Here is a 14,950-nt window from a genome sequence, read left to right on the forward strand (position 1 = left end):
AACAGTCTTTTTTTTATTCTAGAAGCTTTTGACTTCCATCGTTTCCAAAGGTATTCATATTAATCATTTCTGAACGACCGTCTGATATGGGGAGTCCCAAGAAGTAATTAACTTTATATATGATTTAAGTCACATACAAGATTGGTAATTTTCCCCTGTTCATGTTTCTTTAATATTGCTTTGTCGGAAGCTAACGTCATATAATTATCCCTCTTTTGCTTTCTTCCAAAAAACGCAATGTCCCTCCTCAGTATGGAAACCTCCAGCAAACCTTGTGGAATGAAGCTACCTGGTGAATACGTGTATGCCTTTGTTACCTGTACCGAGCTATTGTACAGTACCTAGGCATCATCTTCCACAGAGCCTGTCAGAAGTAATCGACTATTTGATCAGCCTACAGCCTTATACCTCTAAGATAGGGAGTTGCTATGGCATTTTTTTTATTGGAATACATCTTTTTCATGCCAAATGCATTTACCATTTGAAATATTTGAAGGTCCAAAAACCCACGTGTGGTTAGACACACTCTCATCTGGCTTACTTTTCATCCTTAAATCTTACTGCTAACTCCTTTTCATGATAGACTGTAGGTTTGGCAACATTATAAGGTCAAATCATTATACTTTCTTGCAGTAGTTTTGATTAATCAATCGATATAAAAAAAAAAATTCCTTCGTTGGCAAACCCCATCACCCATCTCCTTCATCTTTCCCTTGTTCCCACCCTCTTTTGAGGAGAGCCGAAGGCGATGTGTCAAAGAGGCCAACAAACTCTCCGCCCTCTCTTATCTAAATTGGATGGGTTTACCGGCACGACGTACCAATTGGAAGCCTAAGCCGCGAGAAACCCAGCAGCGTCAGAACCTCGGAAAGTGACGGCGCGTTATGATAATTCCGAAGATCCGAAACTCGCGCTTGTGAGTATAATGGCGGTTGGGGGCAGCGGGCTGTTATCTCACCGGCGAGTATTACCCGAGGTTCAGTGGCGGCGCCCACCTCCTGCCATTGGCTAATGCAATATCAACGTTTATGCCTCTCTCCCCCTAATGCCGGAAAATAGCAAGTATCGCTGTTTCGATAAGCTGTTTATAGGAGTTTCCAAGTTGCTGGGATATACGGATCTTTCCGGCAGGCCGCAAGAGTGTAGTAGGCTTTAGTTCTTTTCCTTTTTTCCCAAAGGAGAAAGAAGGGATAAAACTTGCCGCCTCTAAAGGGAATGCTGCGTTTGCAATATTGCTGTCTGCGATACAAGTTTATTGGAGAGGAGGCAAATGTCAAGAAAATAAGAGAATATCTTCATTGTATATTGTATTTCAAATATAAAGAAAATAAGAGAATATATTCCTTGTATATTGTATTTCATTTACACTTTATTAAATAGGGAGAAAAAAATATCAAACATGTTTACTGATCAGCGAGGAACTTGAGCTCAGATTAAGAAGTATGCCACAAATTGCCTAGATTTGTAACTTCCAAAAACTGGCTTATATCAGACTATTAAAATGAGAAATGAATAGTATGTTGTTAAAGTGGTTTACCGAGATGGGGAAGTGATGAGCAATTAATATAGGCCCAGATAGTGGGCTAAAGGCAGTGGGTGATTTAGGAAGGTATACAGGAGGAAATGTTAAGATTAGCTTAGAAATAATAGAAGAACTGAAATACTGAAAAGGTGAGAATCGGAAGGGGCAGAATCTGCAAATGATGCACAGAAAAGAAAGATGGTCAGAAGAACAAAAAAAAAAAAAAAAAAAAAAAAAAGGGGGGGGGGGGCCGAGTAAGACGACGTCTAAGATTTGTGAAAAAGGTGAAATTCTAGTAAGTTCAGAGCGGAAGATAACAGGGAGGGTGAATGATAAGATGTGATGAAAACCTTCATGTGAAGGAAAAACTAGAACGTGCTCTAGAGGTCACTTCGAATGACACAAAGCTTGTGTTTAATTACATAAGTCTGTTTATACTTTGTAAGTTCTCTTAGTGATTAGTAACTAGAAAGGAAAATGGCAGTCACAAGAGGTTTGCTTGCTGCTGTAATACTGACTTTTAGAGGAATGTTCTTATTGCTGTGAAATGACGTTTTCTTTTGTGCTTCACTTACTCAGTTTTGCCATTCAGATCAGTTATCAGAAATCCTAAACATATATGCTGCTAGCCTCCACTCTAACTAGAGTTGCAATATTAGATACCGTACAGTATTTCAGAATTCTTTATTTTTGTATATTGTTGTATATTTCGCACTTTCTATGTCATTTCTTTATTATAAGTTCTTTATTAACTGCGTTAGAGCGACCTCATGTGAAGCAAGGTTTGGTATTATATAAGTGGTTGGTGCTTATAAATAGTGATAAAGAAAGAGAATTGTCTATGAATTTTAATGATTTCATCACTAGTCCAGAGGCGTTTTCTATTTTCAAAATGTCTTCATTGAAGTCGTCATGAAGATTACTTGTGCACTCTCGATTGAAGGCTTTTCATTGCTTGGATGATAACGAACATCCTTATTAAAGACACAATGGGCGAACTATTAAAGACACAATGGGCGAACTACCTTTTATCTGTATCTTATTGAACGATCAAAATTTCCCGGAAGAGAATTCAGTTAGCATACAGATCACTCTTAAATCTTCGCCTTCAGTATCATGTCTCTGAAAGAAATCCGATACCTTCCTGGAAGCTCCTCCAGTTTCTCTTTTTTTTATATATATATCCAGGTCGTTACTTCCAGCCGTCTCACTCCCTCCTTATCTCACCCTTCACCCACCCCTCCATCCCCAAGCCATATCATTCCTCCCGCCCCCACCTCCCCCCCTCTATCGCTGGATATCTCGGCAAAACGTCTGGTAGCTGGGCTGTGTCCTTCAGGTCAGGTTCTGCAAAAAACGAATATTTCGAAAGTTGGCGCCATCTGGTGTCCAGTTGGCTGGAGCAGATAACATTTAATGAAATCCGGGCGCGTCAAAATAGCATTTTTTTTCTTTTTTAATTCTTTACTCGGTATTTCCCCTCCTTCACTGATTTTGCTTTTTTCTCTTCATTATTATTATATTACTATTATCCAGCCTTTCTCTAATACTCCTTTGATTTTGCCTGTGGTATCTAAAGGTATTTTCTTTTGCATTTCAATGCTTAGAAATATTATTTTCTTACATTTTATCATAATGGTAAACCTGTAATTATAAAGGTGTTAATTTTCGGACCGTCATAGAATTCTCATCGAATAGAGTACAGAAACAAAAAAAAAAAAGAATCAAATATTCGAAATTATGAAAAATATCAGAAACATTCTGGGAGACTGTGTGGCACTGTCTACGTGTCAGGAAGCCATTTTAATCCGCAACCCTTGTAGAACCTTGTAGGACCACTAAATAACATTCATGAAACCCTGCGTGCACCTTGACGACCCCGTAGGGGGGGTAGTGCCGTCAGTGCACCTTACGTGGTGCACTGTAGGCATTACTTTAGGGTCTTTGCAGCGTCCCTTCGGCTCCTAGCTGCAACCTCTGTCATCCCTTTTATTGTACCTCCGTTCATATTCTCTTTCTTCCATCTGATTTTCAACCCTCTCTTTCAATTATTTTCACAGTGCAACTGCGTGTTTGTCCTTCTGTTAAACCCTTCAAACCTTCTTACTGTATATTTCCCTTTCAGCGCTGAATGACCTCACAGGTCCCAGCGCTTGCCTTTTGGCCTAAAACCCTTATATTTTATTATATTCTATTCCTATTCCTCTTCCTCTTGCAAGAACAACCACCCTCCGTCAGCAGATATTTTAAGCAGCACTAAGAGGACAAGATACACGCCCGGAATCTCTCGACGGAGCATTCGGTCCTCAAAGTCGGCGAGGTTGACGACCCTAATCCTTTATGGAGTCACGGCTCACATGGTGATAATTCACTCCTCATGGGACGCTTTCATGGCGTCTTACTTACGGGGTCTCTGAAACTTTCCCGTCGGAGGAATGAAAAAGGAAACGATCCCGCCTTGATGACTCTCGGTGGCGTTGATGGATTTTGAGAGATGATAAAAGAATGAAGGCCCTTCGGTCAGAGGGTTAGAAAGTGAACGGTGATTAGGGGGTTCATACGTCTCGCGCGTTTTATGAATGATGACGGTATATGCATCGCGGGGTTTTCCATTGATGAGTGGGTAATATTTTCATGATGGGTTTCGCATTCATTCTTTCTCGTTCTCTCCATTTCTTTTTGTGTGATATGTGAAAAGGTTGCAGATATATTCTCTTTCCCTTTGGGTACACAGTCAACTACACACACGAGTTAAAAAACAAACATATATATATATATATATATATATATATATATATATATATATATATATATATATATATATATATATATATATATATATATATATATATATATAAAGAAAATGAATATATGCTTCACCTTTTTATTGGTTAGTATTTTCCATATATATATATATATATATATATATATATATATATATATATATATATATATATATATGTATATATACATATATTTTTAGTATCCACAATGATCTGAGATCACATTTCTTGGATATGGTAGTCACTACAGAGCCTAAAAGATCCAAATGAAGAAACACTGTTCCTAAAAATCATTGCCTTTACAGTCGTTGGGCCACATTCCCGACTTTTACCAAGAGATTTTAGAGCTCTGTTCCTGAGAAGTAGGAAATATGAAGCCATTATGCAAATGTTATGCTTAGCGAAAACTTTACACTTCGTATGTCAACGGCTGCCCTGAAAATTCCTGTTTTAGGAATAGATATATACGAAAAGGAACTCTGTCTTTATTTCGCAAATTGTACGCACACACGTACACTATATATATATATATATATATATATATATATATATATATATATATATAAATATATATATATAATTTATATATATATATGCAGATATATATATATATATATATATATATATATATATATATATATATAATTTATATATATATATGCAGATATATATATATATATATATATATATATATATATATATATATATATATATAATTTATATATATATATATATGCAGATATATATATATATATATATATATATATATATATATATATATATATATATATATATATATATATATATATATATATATATATATATAATATCTATATATATATATTATATATATATATATATATATATATATATATATATATAAAATACACACACACACATATATATATATATATATATACATATATATATGTATGTATGTATATATATATATATATATATATATATATATATATATATATATATATATATATATATATATAATATTCTTATGCGTGATATTACCAAATCTCTTATCCTGAATCAGTTTTATTTTATTTTGCAGCTTTCTGCAGACTTATATCTCGACTGTAACCTGTGCTACGTAAGCATAATTGAGATGAAGGACAAACTTAGAAAGGATTTCGGATAATGAAAAGGTCGATGATATACAAAGAGTAGAATCATAAGCAGATGAATGTGCAGTAAAAAAAGGAAATAACATGACGATAGTATTTGTCGAAAACATGCTAAACAGAGTTTGAGTAATGCAATAAAATAAAATAAAGGGCGCAGGTGTGTTACACCGTCAGCTACAAAATAGATCGGCCGTTTGCGCTTGAAACTTTTTGTTTACTGTCAGGAGAAAACCCATATGTAAAAACTTTCTCTAACAATATCTTTATGCCAGACATTTCAGGCGCTTTAGATGCAAGAGAAGGAAGGAAAAACATCCCAAAGTACCAAAAAAAAAAAAAAAGTGTGAATTCTACTAAAGTAGGACTGATCACCAATTATACCTTAGATAAATCTGTGGAATTCAAAGCTTTAAAAAAATAATACTATAGTAAAATTGTCAGTTATATATAGGATGTAGATGTAGGAGTCAATAAAAGCTTCAACTTTAAAACTATTTCCTCTTTCAACGAAACGACGTCTCCTAATTTCGTTTTCTAATTACATTTTTCCTAAATCTTTTTCATTATCAATTAGCCATGTACCGCAGTACACAAGTACATAAAAAGGAGGAAAACTCTGTGTAGCATTAGACGAGAAAATTGGTACCCACACTTTCAGTTCTTACGAAAACGGAAGTTTGTTCATAAATTGAGACTTGGTTTTACTTCAAGATGATAGGACGAAAAATTAGCCATTACTGAGATTTGAAATACAACTTCCCTGTATAAGCTTCACCAGAGATCCAAAATATCAATGTTTTTATTTCCACTGATAATAACGAAGTTTCACATGAGAATATCATAGGCTATTTTAGTGCTCACACGATCGAAGCAATGATGAACCCCCTAGCTTTCGTTTTTCCTCTGAACGTCTTTATAAATATGGACGCTTCGTCAGCCAAAGAAAAGAACTAACATGCTTTTGAACGAGGTTACCAGATGCCTTTATGAACGGTTGGCTCGCACAAAGGAAGGCAAATGCCACAGGTAATTTGATTACTGGTTTTTCGGGCTGGCTTCCGTATGGAAGAGGTGGGCAGGTCATGGAGGGAATTCGGTGGCTGGGGGAGACAAGGAAATAGGTAGACGAATATGGAGTAGGGTAAGATAATGGAGTGAGAGACAACGACTTTGTAAGACTGGAGTTAGACGGGAAGACAGACAGACAGCCAGATAAAGAGTAAATGAAATCATCTATGTAAAATCACAAATACAAATCGTATACTTATCATGAATGTGATAGATTTGCTTGACTTTGTGAGAAATAAATCTCAAAGACAGAATAAGAAGGATAATAGGAAAAAACAGTAGGATTATTACCTTCACCATATAAAATTTTATATGATTGTCAGATGAGAAGGGTGATGACTCATTATTTTTGGATGAAAAACTTATTTGGCATCCATGAAAAAAACTAAAATACTTTAATATCTATAGAAAACAAATCGCAGAATAAAATTCAGATGATGCGAAACTACAACCTATGGTTATTATCGAAAAGATTCTTCAAAAACATGGAAGGACAAATGGTAAAAAAAAAAAAAAAAAAAAAAACATAAATTTGGGGTCCTTAAGGTTAGAACAACCCGAAATAACAAGAAGAACTGAAAGGCGAAATAATATTGCATTGGGAAGTGACATGTAAATCGACAAAACAACGGCCATCTGGAACTGTTGATGTAACCTGGAAATGTTTGTGCTGGAAGCCATTTCCATAAATTCCATCAGAATGTTCCAGGTGGTGATGGAGCGAAATCGTGGAATGCATATCTTATCGAATGCAGAAAACCTTACAATTGTCCTCAGGACAAAAAAAAAAAAAAAAAAAAAAAGACGATAAAGATGCTGCACGGGTCTGGGCTTAATTTTCCTGACAAACTGAAACGGAAGAATTAATGCTTTGATTTCCTCAACGCTTCGGGAAAGTAATTTAGTCTTATCCCAGCAGTCATAATTTTGATAATTAAGTTCTTGATGTGGAATACACCAAAATTATCATGATATAATGTATTTATTTGCTCAATCACATTTTGATTTGGGGGTTTCGATCGTAACAGAATACTTCCCATCAAAATATGAGTATGAATATGAAGTGTATGGAACATGTGAAATGAAAATTTGAACAAACTATTTTGCACAAAACTTGAACGAAGGAAACAGACCAGTCAGTCACGTTCCTAAGGAGAGAGAGAGAGAGAGAGAGAGAGAGAGAGAGAGAGAGAATCCATTGATCGATAGGAAATTCAGTCATGTTTATAAAGGCTCCTCCCCCCCCCCCCCAAAATAAAAGTTAAAGATTTTGCTCCCAGGGTTGTATACAAGTACCAATAAACTTGCGGGGTTCGAGATTTTCCAGGACCCTATGATGGTCCTGCTACAAAGAATTTGTGTTTACAATTTATATAGGAAAGTTCGTTTATACTGGTCTAGTGTTTACAATTTATATAAGAAAGTTTGGTTGTAAGAGTGATTTTGTTAGACATTTGAGATGTAATGCGGTACGTGTTCATTTAAATGAATTACACGGTAGAGGAGAGGATTAGGCTGGGGCATTTCCTATTGTTAGCTACAGCTCATCACTTGAGCACTTGTGATCAGAAGAATTCTAGCTAATTTTGAGAACAAGGAGAATGCTGCTGAAAAAAGTAACGACTAATTACGTAGGTACTGAACACGAAACAATTAACCACAGACCTTGATAACTTTATAATGCCTTTTGGGCCATCATTATATTTCATTTTTATAACGATGACTTATCGCAGAATAAAAGCAAGCGTAATCTCTCTCTCTCTCTCTCTCTCTCTCTCTCTCTCTCTCTCTCTCTCTCTCTCAAGTATCCTGCTTCACTTTACGTGGTATTCTATGAAAAAGTTAGGCACAATTTTAGGAAATAATGACAAATTGGGGCCCGTTTTTTACGATATCATAATGATGTTTTATGGCACAATGCTGAGCGTAAATAGGTTTCCGAATTTTAATGTATTCATGCAAAAAAGCAAGGTTTTAAATTTGCTCTACTTCTCGTGTTCTGTTTTTTTTAATCACTAACAAAAACTGACACAAGCCATGATGCTAACCTTTAAATAGTAGTTTTTTTTTTAATCCGCCATCAACAGAATCAATAACCCAGACGTCCTGCCTTATTTGTATTATAATTTACAAAAATAAATTAAAATGTTTTTGGCCATGGATAAAATTTCTCACGAAGTTATGGTAAAAAATCCTGCCATATACATTTCCAGTAGATAATGAACATCACGAACCCAAATGTCATGCTCCAAATTTGAGAAACTTACATAATTTCTCTTATATAAAAGAAGATTAAGCTCAAACGAAAATTAATGTTATCTTTTTTGTTATAAACATAAATTGACCTTGAATCCTTTCTTATCTATTCATATCTTTTAGCTTTTCGCAGTTATTCGAGCGCGTTATATGAAATCATTAAATATAGATCCAATATCAGTAATTATGATTATCAATCAGGTATAAATCCAAGTTTTTTTAATATTTCTCCTCCGTCGAAATATAATACCGTAGTTCAGTATTACGCTATAGAATAGCATGCATTAACCCGCTTTTTTTTTTTTTTTTTTTTTTTACCTAAGGACGAATAAGGAAAAGGATTACCTGAGTTTCCGGTGAAGGTAAAAATAAGTGTCATATCACTTAAGTCTGTATTTTACATCTCTATAATGAACAATTTTATTAGCATTACACGAATAAATGCCTTAAGAGCTACAGCCAATGGTAACGAGTCTGTAGGTATACCAAGACAGTAGTACAGGCTCTATAGACCATACTGAGAAAGTCTTGCTTACTATGCCTTTTTTTTTTTTTTTTTTTTTTGGTTAAAGGAAAGTTAGATAGAATATTAAAAGCATTCGAGACAAAAGCTTGGCTGCGGATCCAGTGTCATATTTGTACGATCGAAAACGGTTCAAGTTTTACTAAGGCTCAATTTCATCCGGTGTTACTTGCTAAATCACTGATAAGAGTTTTGACAAACCACTCATCTATACTCAGGAGATGGGACGGATGCATTGTCAGCATAAGCAATAACAGTCTTTTCGAAAGTGACTAAGTATTGTATAAATATAACAAAAAGTGACGGACTAAGAAAAATACCTTGAGGAACGCCAGAAATGCATTCCTATATTCATCATGGTGTTAGTCAAAAACTTCTCTTTTTAATGTTATTTTTAAATTCAACAATCCTACTAAGATTTTTTTAGTCCACTCTCACCCTTCTCAGTTGGGAAGCCAATGAATTTATTAACTATCTACATAATCTATATATAACTTATTTTCAGCTTCTATAAATTCATTGCATAACTTTTGGGCCATCTTTTTTCTATGAGGTGAATCTATTAAAGATTATTCAACAAGATTACACTCGTCCTCGAAATGATACACATTATTTCGAGATCTGAAAGCGTAAGTAGTCTTAAATTATGTAAATTTGTCATCTTCAACTTCTGGGAATATCATTAAGGGAAGTTTATCTGCGAAGTTCAAAACTTCCCGCGTTCCGGGATAAAGTATGGTGTGATGATGAGGACCTTCTATTCCAGGATTTATTCTGCAACTTTATGTAACGAAGTTTAAATCCCGAATAGCAAGCGCGCGATCCCTTTTCAACCAGAGTGGTCTTATATTTCAGTGGGTATTAGGGTTACAGTCACTCAGGTAGAGAGAGAGAGAGAGAGAGAGAGAGAGAGAGAGAGAGAGAGAGAGAGAGAGAGAGAGAGGGGTCTGTTAGGTTTACTGTCTCTCAGAGTGTAAAGATGAGGACAGACAGAGCACGGGGAACCTTTCTTATTTATTGCTTTTGTTAAGGAATTAATTCCTTTTTCTTGTTATTGTAATTATATTAGACAGATATTTCTAAACCTCATACCAATGTATACGTATACATACATGCACAAAATATTCGCCCACACCTACACACTAGCCAAAACAGTAATCATTATTAATGTCCTTTGCCTCCACTCAACCGTTAATTTGTAGAATGGATGATATTCTTTAGGAGATATGAGAAAAATTTAATTTAGCAATTGTATTTTTGTGGCAATCCGTCTTAAAGACAGTAATAGGAAGGATACCATGTAAATTACATCTTGTATTCAGATATCAACTTTAAAAACGCACCACCAATATTAAGCGATCCCCATCCCCGTTATGCCCCTACTCTAAAAAAAAAAATATACATACCTATCCCTCCCTAAAATTCAATACCTTATTGTCAACAACGAAGCCCCACGCACGATTTCCAGAAGCTAGTTGAAGACAAAAATAAAGAAAACAAACACACACATATACGAGCCAAAAACATAACATCTGAGCTGAGAAAGAACGAGAAACCATCCAATCTACAGAAAATAATTATAGGAGCTGTCTCTTAAAATAACAACCATACATTTCAAAATATTTGTGAAGTCATCCACTCCCTCAGGAGTGGAGGAATAACAGACCGCCGAGCATCGGCAATAAAATGAAAAATATTTCATCGCTCGACAGAATTACGGTAATAATTCACTTTGTTACTGTGCCACCGGGGAAAACAGAGATTGATATTATGTGATGGTTTTCCAGTATTCAAAATCGTATAGGAATTTTTATAAACCTTTATAAACTATATTGTAGTTTTCTACCTTAATGGATGTATTTTGTTATCAGGGTCGTCATCCTTATTATGTCATTAAAATATTACAATAACTTTAATTGCCTCCATGAAACCAAGAAATAATTTCACCTAAATCTCTCATAAAAGATTCAGCAACCTCAGATCTATGCTCAGGAGATGGAGCTTTGTAGAGAGAGTAGTATCATTTTCATATAAACTATAGATTTGTTTTCAGGGGCAAAGCACATCTCGTGCATATATACATTAAAGGTAACTGACCAGAAAAATGCCTTGGGGAACACCAGCAATTATATTTCTAAATCTATTACAGTACCTACTATTCACCAACTAATATTTGTAATTTATCGGTGAAAAATCCAACATTAATACCAGGAAAGGACGACCAGAACCAAGAATCTCGAAAGACAAGACCACCGATACGATTTTTATGACCAGAACTTAGGGATTTTTGTCCAGCATTGGATGTTTACCCAAGTGAATAAGATTACCAATTTTCAGTATAGTGAAAAAAGAACGCCTTCTATTAAAATTATGAGAAATAACAGACAGCTTTTGAGTGACTGAACCCTGTGTCTTTAAGCGTATTTGAGCGTAGCCTAACAATTACGTTCCTAAGTTACCTATAACTGAAAGGGTTTCTTTTGCAGTTAGACTGTATTCATTTTAGTCGAAGCATAAACCCATTTCCTCTTCTGAGAGTTATAAGTCCCCTGTTCATTCAGATAAGCACTTTTGATAACACAAATGGCGATGGATATCGAATCTCATTTAAATCAAGTAAGAAAATATCTGTTGTTTAAACTGAAAAACATACTGGAAAGGAGAAGTGTAAAGCATGAACATTTGTAAGATATACTTTGAATAACAGCGCAATTTTCGTCTGTAAATGATTACAATAATCCTAGCAATTCAACTGGTGCTGAAATAATTGTACATTTTAACAATATATAGGCACGAAATGTAACAGAATCAACTTATATGGAAATGCAGCAATAAGAATATAAATACTGGACTGGGAGAGAATAACACAGATTTTATCTATTTCAAAAATCTATGATTTCATATTCAAAAGTTATAGTTAGGAGAGTATAACACATATTTATCTATTTCAGAATAATATTATCTATAATTTCTATTTCAGACTAATATTATCTATAACTTCATACTCAAAGGGTATAGTTGGGAGGGTATAACATAGATTTAACTATTAAAAAAGAATTATCTATAACTTCCATCTCGAAAGGGTACAGTTCGCCTAATCCAAATGACGATAATGCATCCCGGTCAGTATTCTCTCAAAGCATCATTCAGCGAAGATCCAATATTCCTCTCCTGGAAAACAGATGCTGGGTATTTCCTCCTTCTCCTAGGTGAGTTTATCCCTCCATCGTATCAGGTATCCAGCCTCCAGCTCTTCAGATAAACTTTGCAAACCTACTTCACAGTAACCGCCCCCCCCCCACCCCCCCGCCTTTCGCTTAGTTCCATTTCCTCTCTCCAATTATAATGTCAGAGGTTAAATGCTATCAGTGAGTTGGTGTGTAGTACTTATATGGACAGCACCTAAAAGGTTTTAGATTCCTTTTATTATTCTATCTTCATTTACTGGGTTCTTTTGATATCTCTTTCAATGTTGTGTAATATACAGTATTGTTTTTTACTTTTGATATTTTTAAGCTTTTGTTTAGTTACATGGCCAATTAATGAAAAATTCTTTGAAAAGTGATTCTTTAACTTTTATTGAATAACTGTGAATTTATGTTTAGGAGGTATTTGACACTTTTAAAAGAACGTGATACTTTAAAAAATTCACAAAGCCTTTAAATATTTTTGCGTACTTTGACAAAAAGGAAACAGCGGATTTCAATTTTTCAGCTACCTATTTCGTACTTTTACTATTCCCTAACCGTTTTTGATACCTAAGTTATTTTAAACTGGAATAAGAAGCGCGAAGGGAAAATACGCAATGCCAAACAGTTTCCACTGGAAATAACTTGAAACAAAAGAGCAGCACGTAGGAATATTAAGTTCCACTGACTATGGAACAGGAGCAAATTCTACACGCGAGCTAAGTTCAGATCTCTCATTTAATTAGCTGTTGCATCATTCATACATATCACGTGAAGACGAGATTATAATGCCATCAACACTGAGACGCACGAGGGACCTTTCTTTGGAGGTATACTTGAGACAAGACAGCGAGGAGGCATATTAGTTGAACTGACTTTAGAAAGGGAACGAAAAAGTTTTTGTGCTGTACTGAGGTACGTAAAGGCGTGTGTGTGTGTGTGTATGTATATGTATATATATATATATATATATATATATATATATATATATATATATATATATATATATATATATATATATATATATATATATATATATATATATATATATATATACACGTTTCTCATCGCAAGGGATAATTCTGGGAAGAAAGGTGGAAGATACACCTATTAAAAATTTTTAACATTATCCGCTTGATGCGCCTAAACAGAAAGCTGAGTACCAGTTTGTTTAACTCTCCTGTTTCACGGTTTTTCCTTCTTCACGTTCCCTGGACATCTAGGGCTTTCGTTAAATGCTACTTTCATCCAATCAGTCTTACCTTTCTTGATCTGCCTCTCCTTCCTCCTGCTACCATTTCTGTAACAAAAAAATAAAATGTTCATTACATGTAACTGATGAAAAATGTAAATATTCCTAAAATGCCTTAAATGCAACTGGAACATTTTTCAAATAACGCACGATAAAATATAGAGAGTTTTAGGACGCTAAAAGAAACATTTTTTTTTTGCAGCGAATTATTTAAATGAAAGTATATATTCCATTATGCAGTCACTACTGTAATATATTTCTAAGGAAACTTGAAGAACAACTTTCCTTATATTTTAGATATATATTTACCTTGCATTAGATAAATTACTATATTAATGAAGCAATACAAATGCTTTCTACATTCTCTCTCTCTCTCTCTCTCTCTCTCTCTCTCTCTCTCTCTCTCTCTCTCTCTCTCTCTCTTTAGCAAAAGAACGGCAACAAATTTCCACCTCTGAAAACCTGAAAGCGAATCATTTTGTCCTACATCATACGCATAACTCCAGTTATATGAACAGTTGCCAAACCCAATTGTCCTTTTTAGGGTTTCAAATAACCACGAATATATTTGCTGTGCAAACGAGAACGAAATTGTATTTTCCCGGAGTAAAATAAACACCGGCGTACAAATACGTTCTACCCGCGAAATACGTAGAGAAACAGTTTGTGTGTCTGTCCTGCGCTCTCGACCCGCGGAGATTCCCGGTGCGTTAGACAGGTGTATTGGTGTCATGGTTGAAATGGCAATTCGAGGATGATAAAGCGAGATATAAAATCATGAAAAATTTCTCTTCTTTTTTTTGCTTATATATTTGTCTATATTTTCCGTTAGTTTTATTTATTTTTTTTACATTTTCCAATTAAAAAAGAAATGGATCAGAATAACGAGACGTGAAATTATATTTTTTTATTGATATCTGTGTCTATATTTTATGCTAGTTTGATTTAGTTTTTCATGTTTTATGTATAGGCATGAAATGGGTAAGATTAAAAATACTGAGTTCATCTTTGCAAGTGTTTTCTTGAAATTCAATTCTGAGGGTTTCATTTCTTTATTATGTTCTTCTTTATCCCCTGTTATGCTTTGGCTTAAAAATAACACATTAAATGCTCAAATTTACATTCTATTCACTGACTGTTCATTAAACAGCTAAGACCTCAATGGTGTTTTATTCTTACAGAAATCAGAAAATAAAATTCATCAAAATGCTTCGGTATTGTG

At 34.5% G+C, this 14,950-nt stretch overlaps 1 protein-coding gene across 1 annotated transcript in view; it reads right to left on the minus strand.

Annotated features, from left to right (window-relative positions):
- LOC136826333 (uncharacterized) overlaps positions 1 to 14,950 on the minus strand; it is a 512,729-nt gene that overhangs the window by 372,590 nt on the left and 125,189 nt on the right. The window contains exon 4 of the mRNA XM_067083586.1: positions 13,739 to 13,776. Coding sequence (XP_066939687.1) covers positions 13,739 to 13,776 — 38 coding nt within the window. The remainder of the gene's footprint in view (positions 1 to 13,738; positions 13,777 to 14,950) is intronic.

This window comes from Macrobrachium rosenbergii, chromosome 40, assembly GCF_040412425.1.
Source record: "Macrobrachium rosenbergii isolate ZJJX-2024 chromosome 40, ASM4041242v1, whole genome shotgun sequence".
NCBI lineage: Eukaryota > Metazoa > Arthropoda > Malacostraca > Decapoda > Palaemonidae > Macrobrachium > Macrobrachium rosenbergii.